This window comes from Cebus imitator, unplaced genomic scaffold, assembly GCF_001604975.1.
Source record: "Cebus imitator isolate Cc_AM_T3 unplaced genomic scaffold, Cebus_imitator-1.0 Scaffold280, whole genome shotgun sequence".
NCBI lineage: Eukaryota > Metazoa > Chordata > Mammalia > Primates > Cebidae > Cebus > Cebus imitator.
In genome coordinates, this window is record NW_016107595.1 from 939957 (window position 1) to 949669 (window position 9713).

General features: G+C 45.1%; 1 protein-coding gene across 5 annotated transcripts in view; it reads right to left on the reverse strand.

The window, feature by feature from the left end:
* The window catches only part of CPAMD8 (C3 and PZP like alpha-2-macroglobulin domain containing 8), a 136239-nt gene that overhangs the window by 65674 nt on the left and 60852 nt on the right, over positions 1-9713 (reverse strand). For all 5 annotated transcript variants that reach the window (XR_005195862.1, XR_001817242.2, XM_037728743.1 and 2 more), the window contains 2 exons: positions 4395-4457; positions 892-1123 (listed from right to left, as the gene is read on the reverse strand). Coding sequence is in view for 3 of the 5 variants with exons in the window: in XM_037728743.1 (XP_037584671.1) it covers positions 892-1123; positions 4395-4457 (295 nt within the window). In the remaining 2 variants the exon portion in view is untranslated. The remainder of the gene's footprint in view (positions 1-891; positions 1124-4394; positions 4458-9713) is intronic.

Genomic DNA, 9713 nt, shown 5'->3' on the forward strand with positions numbered 1-9713 from the left:
AAAAAAAAAAAAAAATTCTGTGGAGTTCAGATTTCAGTGTGTAGAAATCAAGCTTTTTTTCCATGTTTTGTTTGCTTGTTTGTTGTTTTTTTTGTTTGTTTGTTTTTGAGCCTGTCACCCAGGCTGGAGTACAATGGTGTGATCTCAGCTCACTGCAACCTCTGCCTCCCGGGTTCAAGTGATTCTCCTGCCTAAGCCTCCTGAGTAGCTGAGACTACAGATGCCCGCCACCAAGCCTGGCTAATTTTGTATTTTTAGTAGAGACGGGGTTTCACTACATTGGCCAGGTTGGTCTCGAACTCCTGACCTTGTGATCTGTCTGCCTCAGCCTCCCAAACTGCTGGTATTACAGGCATGAGCCACCATGCCCAGCTAGAAATCAAGTTTTACTGGAACACAACCACATCTATTCAGGTAAGAGATCATGTAGTTTGCTTTTATGCTGTAAGGGCTGAGATGAGCTGCTGCCAAGAGGATCGTACAGCTGGCAAAGACAGAAATGTTTCCTATCTGGCCATTTACAAAGAAAGCTCCATGCTATCATATATGATACCAGTCCCAGCAAGGGAGTCAGGGACAACGACTCCATTTACACCAAGTCCCTCTCGCTCACACACGTGTCCTCACCTCTTCCCCACCCGGCTTTGATGGTTGGTGAATCAGAGGCCGATCTCATCCCACTCCTGCCACCCCAATAGCACAGATGACACATCCTCCCCAAAGCCACCCAGGCTGAGGCCACCCATCCCTGCCTCCCCAACATCAGAGATGCTCTCACCCTCCTAAATCCCCCAAGCCAACAATGTCCCAGGCCTGCCTCCCTTATAGCACCAATGCAGTCCCAACTCCCCACGGAATGGAAGAAGGCTATGTATTTGGGGGGCTGACTACCTCGGCGCAGGTGCCCAAGTAGTTGTAGACGCTGAGTGGGATCTTGACCTGCTCCCCGCGGATGATGAGAGCGGGGAGTGTGAAGTCCACAAAGAAGGGCTTGAAGGTCTTCAGCAGGGAGGGCTCGGCGATGCCCAAGCCCTGAGAGGTGGACAGGGCCACGGCCTCACCAACCCAGCTGGTGATGGAGTCTGGAACCTTCACACTGAGTGTCTCCTCACCAGATGGGTCACTGCGGAGAGACAGACAGCTATGACGGGGCGGGGGGGGAGGCGTGCCTCGGGGGGCAGGTGGGCATGGATGACCCAGGCTGCATGGCTCAGGGAGGTACCCTAGGAGCTTAGAAACAAGCATTGAAGGCATCACAAAAGCAGCAGCAGGAGAAAACTGTCCTTCAACCCTGATTCACTCTAATAGAAAACATGGGCTGGGTGCAGTGGCTCATGCCTGTAATCCCAGCACTCTGGGAGGCTGAGGTGGAAGACTGCTTGATCCCAGGAGTTGTGGACCACCCTGGGCCAGATGATGAGATCTTGTATCTACAAAAAAATTAAAAATTAGGTGGGCGTAGTGACACATGCCTCTAGTCCCAGCTACTCGGGAGGCTGAGGTGGGAGTTTCACTTGAGCCCAGGCAGTTGAGAGTGCAGTGAGCTGCGATCCCACTATTGCAGTCCAGCCTGGGCAACAGAGTGAGATCCCTGCCTCAACCACACAAAAAGATTGTTGAAAGAAAGTAAAAAAGACAAAAAAGACAAATAAATGGAAACATATCCCATGTTCATGGATAGGAAGACTTAATATTGTTAAAATGTCAAAGCTACCCAAAGTGATCCACAGATTTAATGGAACCCCTATCAAAACCCCAATGACTTTTTAATTTTTTTTCTTTTTTTTCAGAAATAGAAAACCCCACGTTGAGATTTCACATGGATCTCAAGTGACTCTGGTAGCCGAATAAAGAAACCAGATGAATAAAGCTGGGAAACTCACACTTCAAAGCTTACCACAAAGCTACCACAATCAAATCAGTGTGTTACTGGCATAAAGACAGACATACAGACCAATGGAATCAAATGAAGAGCCCAGCAACAAACCTTCACAACATAGTCAAATGATTTTCGATAAGGGCATCAAGGTACTTTAGGGAAAAGACAATCTTTTTAACAAAAACAGCTGGAAAAAAACAAATATCCATATGCAAAACAATGAATTTGGACCTTAAAACCATATACAAAAGTTAACTCAAAATGAATTCATGACCTAAAACTTTAGTTACCTAAAACTTTTTAGTAAAAACTAAAACTGTAAAACTCTTAGAAGAAAACAGACGAAAAGCTTCATGACACTGAGTTTGACAATGATTTCATTGATATGAAAACAAAGGCACAGGCAACAAAAAAAGTAGATAAGTTGGACTTCATGAAAACTGCAAAATTTTGAGCATGAAAAGACACTATCAAGGGCTGGCATGGTACCTTCAGGAGGCCGAGGAAGGAGCATCACTTGAGCCCAGGAGTTTGAGACCAGCCTGGGCAACACAGCAAGACCTTATCTCTACAAAAAAATTTAAAAATTTAGCCAGGCATGGTGGTGTGCACCTGTAGACCCAGCTAGTTGGGAGGCTGAGATGTGGGAATCACTTAAACATCTGGGTGACAGAGTGAGACCCTGTCGAAAAAAAAAAAAAAAAAAAAAAAAAAAAAAAAAAAAAAAAAAAAAAAGAAGAAGAAGAAAGAAGAAGAAAATGGCACTATCAACAGAGTAGAAAGTCAACCCAATGGGATAAAATATTTGGAAGTCATACATCTGATAATGAAATAATATCAGGAATATATACAGAACTCCTGAAAGCAACAAAAACAGCAACATGATTCAAAAATGGGCAAATGACTTGAATAGACATTTCTCCAAAGATAGACAAATGATCAATAAATGCATGAAAGATGCTCAACATCATTCATCATTAGGGAAATGCAAATAAAAACTACAATGAGATGCCACCTCATTGTATTTAATTAGGATATTAAAAAAGAAAAGGAAAGAAACCAGGCTGGGCACAGTAGCTCACACCTGTAATCCCAGCACTTTGGGAGGCCAAGGTGAGTGAATCACTTGAGATCAGGAGTCCGAGGCCAGCCTGGCCAACATGGTGAAACCCCATCTCTATTAAAAATACAAAAATTAGCCAGGCACAGTACTGCATGCCTGTAGTTCCAGCTATCTGGGAGGCTGAGACAGGAGAATTGCTTGAACCTGGGAAGCAGAGGCTTCAGTGAGCTGAGACTGCCTCACTGCACTCCAGCCTGGGAAACAGAGTGAGACTCCATGAAAAAGAAAAAAAGAAGGAAGGAAGGAAGGAAGGAAGGAAGAAGGGAGGGAGGGAGGAGGAAGGAAGGAAGGGAGGGAGGGAAGGAGGGAGGGAGGGAGGGAGGGAAGATGGAAGAAGGAGGAAGGAAGGTAGGAAGGAAGGTTGGTTGGTTGGTGTATGCCTGTAGTCCCAGTGACTCGGGAAGGCTGAGGTGGGAGGATTGCTTGAGCCCAGGAGTCTGAGGTTGCAGTGAGCTATGATGCCTGGGTGACAGAGTGATAGCCCAACTCTAATAAGTAAAAGAAAATAAATTTAAAAATTTTTAACAAATAAAAAAAAAAGCTCACCAGGCATCCGGAAAGCAGATACATTTGAATGATAGACAGATAGCCTGTCTTACAGTGGGGCCCCCAGAACAAAACACAATGACCTAGACGTGTTCTGATCAGCAGTGAAACCTTCCCATGATGAGGACATACACATCCCCCCAAAGCAGCCTGAGGGGCCCCAAGCTGCGTGCCTGCTCTGCCAGGCACTTGCCACAGCACCTGGTGCCTGGAAGAAGGGCACAGCTCAGCAGTCAGCCCACCTGCTGGCCAGGGCTGGACCAAGAGTCAATTTTCACGCCAAACTCATGTGCCAGGGCACGCCACCGCCACTTTTTCACTTGTATCATTGATGCTCTAACGCTGCACATTGAAAGAAAAAAGCTAATTGCATCCAGCAGAAAAGTGGTGCCTGCATTCCTGCCTCAAAGAGAATTAAACAGAGTGTGGTGGGGGTTGGGGGGATGCAGAACGGAAATATGTTGAGAAAGGGATCTTGTTTTTCGACCAAGAGCTGTAGTCCCCTGAGGAGCAAGAAGTGGGGGTAGGCGGGGTCAAGTTCATGTTCCAGGAAACTGTAATCATTTTAATGAGCTCGTTATGCAAACAGAGCAGATAGAATTACCCCAAGAGGGAGTTGTAAGAGGCACAAAGCCCTTGCATTTCATATATCGCAGGCAAACCTCCAAATCTGCAGCAGGACTCAAGGCTGACTTCATGGCCTGAAGTTTTATGTGTTAGAAAAAGATGCACAGTGTCTTCCTCAGATTGTGGTATCAGGCCTGCCTGTCCCACTGGGGACTCTGGACCCGCATGAGTGCCTTTCAGTCAACCGGCAGTCAGCACGGAAAAGAAATCTTACCGTACCTGATGTTGAGACAATGCCAAATCCACGTTTCGGGGAAGAAAGTCCTTTTTCTCTTCTCTGTTCTATGAAAAGAAAAAAAAGAAATGATTAAGGTTTCATGAACATAATAAATCTTATGCAAACCTAGCAGCTTCGCATTCGATTTGATCAGATATAATGCATTAATTTCTTTTACCTGGAAGAGTCAACATTCTACTTGATAGGGATATAACATGTTAATTCTCTTGTTTGGCAGGGTTAACAGTCTACTTGATTAGGACATAACTTGTTTTTTTAAAAAACTTTTATTTTGGGTTCAGAAGTACATGGGCAGGTTTATTACACAGGTAATCGTGTGTCACGGGGGTTTGTTGCAGAGATCATTTCATCACCCAGGTACTAAGCCCAATAGTTACTATTTCTGATCCTGTCCATCTTCCCATCCCCCACCCTCAAGTAAACCCCACTGTCTGTTCCCCTCTTTGTGTCCAGGTGTTCTCATCATTTTGCTCCCACTTATAAGTGAGAACATGCCGTGTTTGGTTTTCTGTCCCTACATTAGTTTGCTAAGAATAATGGCCTCCAGCTCTACCCATGTTTCCACAGAAGACATGATCTTGTTCTTTTTATGGCTGCATAGTATTCCATGGTATATATGGATCACATTTGGTTTATCCAGTCTGTTACTGATGAGCATTTAGGTGGGTTCCAGGTCTTTGCTATTGTAAATAGTGCCACAATGAACATTTGTGTGCATGTGTCTTTATGACAGAATGATTTATATTCCTTTGGGTATATACCCAGTAATGGGATTGCTGGGTCAAATGGTAGTTCTGTTTTTAGTTCTCTGAGGAATTGCCACACTGCTTTCCACCACAGTTGAACTACTTTACGCTCTCACCAATAGTGCATAAGCATCCCCTTTTCTCCACAACTTCACCAGTATCTGTTATTTTTTTTTCTTTGTTTTTTTTTTTTTTTTCTTTTTGAGATAGAGTTTCCTTCTGGTCACCCAGGCTGGAGTGCAATGGCACGATCTTGGCCCATGCAACCTCTGACTCCCAAATTCAAGTAATTCTCCAGCCTCAGCCTCCTGAATAGCTGGGATTACAGGCACCTGCCACTATGCCCAGCTAATTTTGTATTTTTAGTTGAGACGGGGGTCTCACCATGTTAGGCTGGTCTCAAACTCCTGACCTCAGGTGATGCACCTGCCTTAGCCTCTCAAAGATCTGGACTTACAGGCATGGGCCACCATGCCCAGCTTATTTTTTGACTTTTTAATAATGGCCATTCTGACTGGCATGAGATGGTATCTCATTGTGGTTTTGATTTGCATTTCCTTTTTTGGTGGGGGGGGACAGAGTCTTACTCTGTTGCCCAGGCTGGAGTGCAGTGGTGTAATCTCAGCTCACTGCAACCACCACCTCCCAGGTTCAAGCAATTCTCGTGCCTCAGCCTCCTAAATTCCACCTGGAATTACAGGTGCACCACCACACCTGGCTAATATTTGTATGTTAAATAGAAATGGGGTTTCGTCATGTTGGCCAGGCTGAGATGATCCACCCCCCTCGGCCTCTCAAAGTGCTAGGATGACAGGCATGAGCCACCATATCTGGCCTGATTTGCATTTCTAATGTTCAGTGACATTGAGCTTTTTTCCTATGCTTGTTGGCTGCATGTGTACCTTCTTTGAAAAGTGTCTGTTCAAGGATGTAACTTGTTAATTCTTTTACCTAGCAGGGTTAACATTCTACTTGATTAAGAATAGTAGAAGCCACTTGGATAACTGGTAATTCTAGAAAAAAAAAAAAAAAAAAACAAAATGAAAAAAGGGAAATTCTCTAGAAAAAAAAAAAAAAAAAAGCAGAAGCAAGGCATCAAAGGCTTGGCAGAGTCCATCTTAAAACAGTCGTGCCTCGTCTGCTGACATGAAAACGGCTGCAGCAGCCGCCCTATGTCCTTCCTTTGCAAATTTCCCTTACTGTGTTTACCACATTCATCCTCATCATCACAATGAACTCTCCGCCTCCTGCTCACTCATCCTCTGTTTCCCAAGAAGTGCCTTCACTCATTCTTTTTCTTTTTTTGAGATGGAGTCTCACTCTGTCACCCAGGCTGGAGTACAGTGGCACCATCTTGGCTCACTGCAACCTCTACTTCCTGGGTTCAAGCCATTCTCCTGCCTCAGCCTCCTGAGTAGCTGGGACTACAGGCACGCACCATGATGCCCAGCTAATTTTCATATTTTTAGTAGAGACGGGGTTTCACCATGTTGATCTAGGTAGTCTCGAACTTCTGACCTCATGATCTGCCCGCCTCGGCCTCCCAAAGTGCTGGGATTACAGGTGTGAGCCACTGCACCTGGACCACCTTCATTCATTCTTGTTTGTGCCTCAGAAGCCTCACAGCTCACCTTCCTCAGAGGCTGCTCCTTTCTCAAAAAAAAAAAAAAAAAAAAGAAAGCCTTTCTCAAATTTTGGCAAAATTAAAGATGTTCCTATCCTTTCAACCATCATTATCTCTCCTAGGAGCGCACCATGGAAACACCCACAGACATGCGCACAAAGACAGATGGAGTGGTTCACAGTGCCACTATGAAAATTAGCAAAGAGTCCAAATAGACATCATTAGGAGGACTGGCTAATCAAATGATAGTATATTCATTGGTGGAATATTATATATTTATTAAAGAGTGAGATAAACATGCATTTACCTATATGGAATGATTTCCAAAACTTATTAACTTTAAAAAGAAATGTACACAACAGGCCAGGCATGCTGACTCACCCCTGTAATCCCAGCACTTTGGGAGGCTGAGGCAGATGGATCACGAGGTCAGGAGATCGAGACCATCCTGGCCAACATGGTGAAACCCCATCTCTACTAAAAATACAAAAATTAGCCGGGCATTGTGGCACATGCCTATAATCCCCAGTTACTCGGGAGGCTGAGGCAGGAGAATCATTTGAACCAGGGAGTCGGAGGTTGCAGTGAGGTGGGATCGTGCCACTGCACTCCAGCCTAGCGACAGAGGGAGACTCCACCTCAAAAAAAAAAAAAAAAAAAAAGTACAGAACAACATTGTGGTATTTTTCTATTAGTTTTTTCTTTTAAATCCTACATATGCACAGAAGAATATCTAAGACATTATTCAGGCCAGGAATGGTGGCTCACACCCGTAATCTAAGCACTTTGGGAGGCTGAGGCAGGTGGATCACTGGAGGTCAGGAGTTCAAGACCAGCCTGTCCAACATAGTGAAATCCCCTCTCCACTAAAAATACAAAAATTATCCAGGTTTGGTGGCGCCGGCCTATAATCCCAGCTACTCAGGAGGCTGAGGCAGGAGTATCACTTGAACTCAGAAGGCAGTGAGCTGAGAACCCACCACTGCACTCTAGCCTGGGTGACAGAGTAAGATTCCATTTAAAAAAAAAAAAAAAGAAAGAAGAGAAAGAAAAAGAAATTATTCAGCATGGTTGCTTTTGAAGAAGAGAATGGAGGGTCTGAGGGTGGGAAGGAGACTTAAATTTCATTATATATCTTCTCATATTGCTTAAAAAAATTTAACCACATTTATATGGTTAAAAAAATACATTGCTCTCAGAATAAGGATGTGTTTGTTCCAGTTACAAAAAGGCATAGGCACTTGCTTTTAAAGGCATTTCTTATGCCTTTCTGCATTGAGATTTACAATTGCCTTCATGGTTTTGAGTTTTACAAAGCTGCTGCTTCTGAACCTGCCCCAGAACAAGCTCTCGGGGGTCATGCACGTGAGTGGGTCAGGGCCTCTAGGGTGGCTGCTGGCTGATAGAGGCCCTGGGGCCAGTATTCCATCTTCCTCATACAACCACATCTTGAAAATGCTTCCACGTGTATCCAAACTACAGTATGGAGCCTAATCTGCCAATCCCCTGATTTGGAATTGGGAAACTAGGAACCCTGCAGGCCTGCCACACTCCTGCTAAATGTGTGGCCTCAACAGGAAGAGCCTGGGAGACTGAAGCACCCTGGAACAACAGTGGAGGGGATGGAGGGGCACATGAAGGTTCCTGCTTTACACAGAGAGGGCTCGAAAGACGGAGAGCACTTCCATGGACAGGCTCATCAGGGCTAGCCACCAGATCAAGAGGTTTCCCAGACAGGTCATACCTCAAAAAGGGAATCATTCTACAAGTTAGAACCTATTTGGCAGTGAGCAATACTGGAACTACTTCATAGCACAATGTGAGTGCAGCCAAAGCAGTAATCAGAGGAAAATTCATAATCCTCTAATGGCTTAACTGTTTTTATTTACTTATTTATTTATTTATTTTTAAGACAGGGTCTCACTCTGTTACCCAGGCTGGAGTGCAGAAGCACAGTCATGGCTCACTGCAGCCTGAACCTTCCCAGGTTCAAGTAATCCTCCAGTCTCAGCCTCCTAAGTAGCTGGGATTACAGGCATGAGTCATCACACATGGTTAATCTTTGTATTTTTTGTAGAGACAAGGTTTTGCTATGTGTCCAGGCTGGTCTCGACCTCCTGGCCTCAGGTGATCTGCCTGACTTGGCCTCCCACAGTGCTGGGGTTACAGGCATGAGCTGTCGCACCTGGCCAAGTGTTTATATTGAAGATGAGAAAGACTGAGAATTCCTTTGTATCTAACTCATGAAGGTAGAGTTGGAGAAGGAGGAGAAAAAGAGAGAAGGAAGAGGAGGGAAGGATGGGAGGAATGAGAAAAGACAAAAGAAAGAATTCTCTAAACAGAGCCTCTGGGAGTTGGGAAATCAAGCCCAGGCTTCTCACTCTGCTCAGATTTGTCTGTCCTCACATAGGTCAGCTCTCCTGATGCATTTTCTTCTCTCTTCTATATCCCTAATCCTGTGCACTGGGACAGGGCTCAGAATTGGGTAGGCAGGAGGTATATGAAGCACTCAGTGTCCTAGACTGCTATGCCAATGTCCTCCGAGGAACACTGGGTGTTGTCTGGAGAGATTTTTGGTTGTTACAACAGGGGAGGAGTGTGACTGACATCTAGTGGGTGGAGGCTAGAAATGCTGCTCATCACCCAACAGTGCAGAGGACACCTCTCCCCCGCCCCACAGTACACAGAATGATCCTACCCTGCAATGGACTCAATGTCTGTGTCCCCCTGAAAATTCGTATGTTGAAATCTTAACCTCCAAGGTGATGGTGTTGAGGTGAGGCTTCTAAGGAATGATTAGGATATGAAAATGGCATGCTCAGGCCAGGCGCGGTGGCTCATGCCTGTAATCCCAGCACTTTGGGAGGCCAAGGCGGGTGGATCACGAGGTCAAGAGATCGAGACCATCCTGGTCAACATGGTGAAACCCC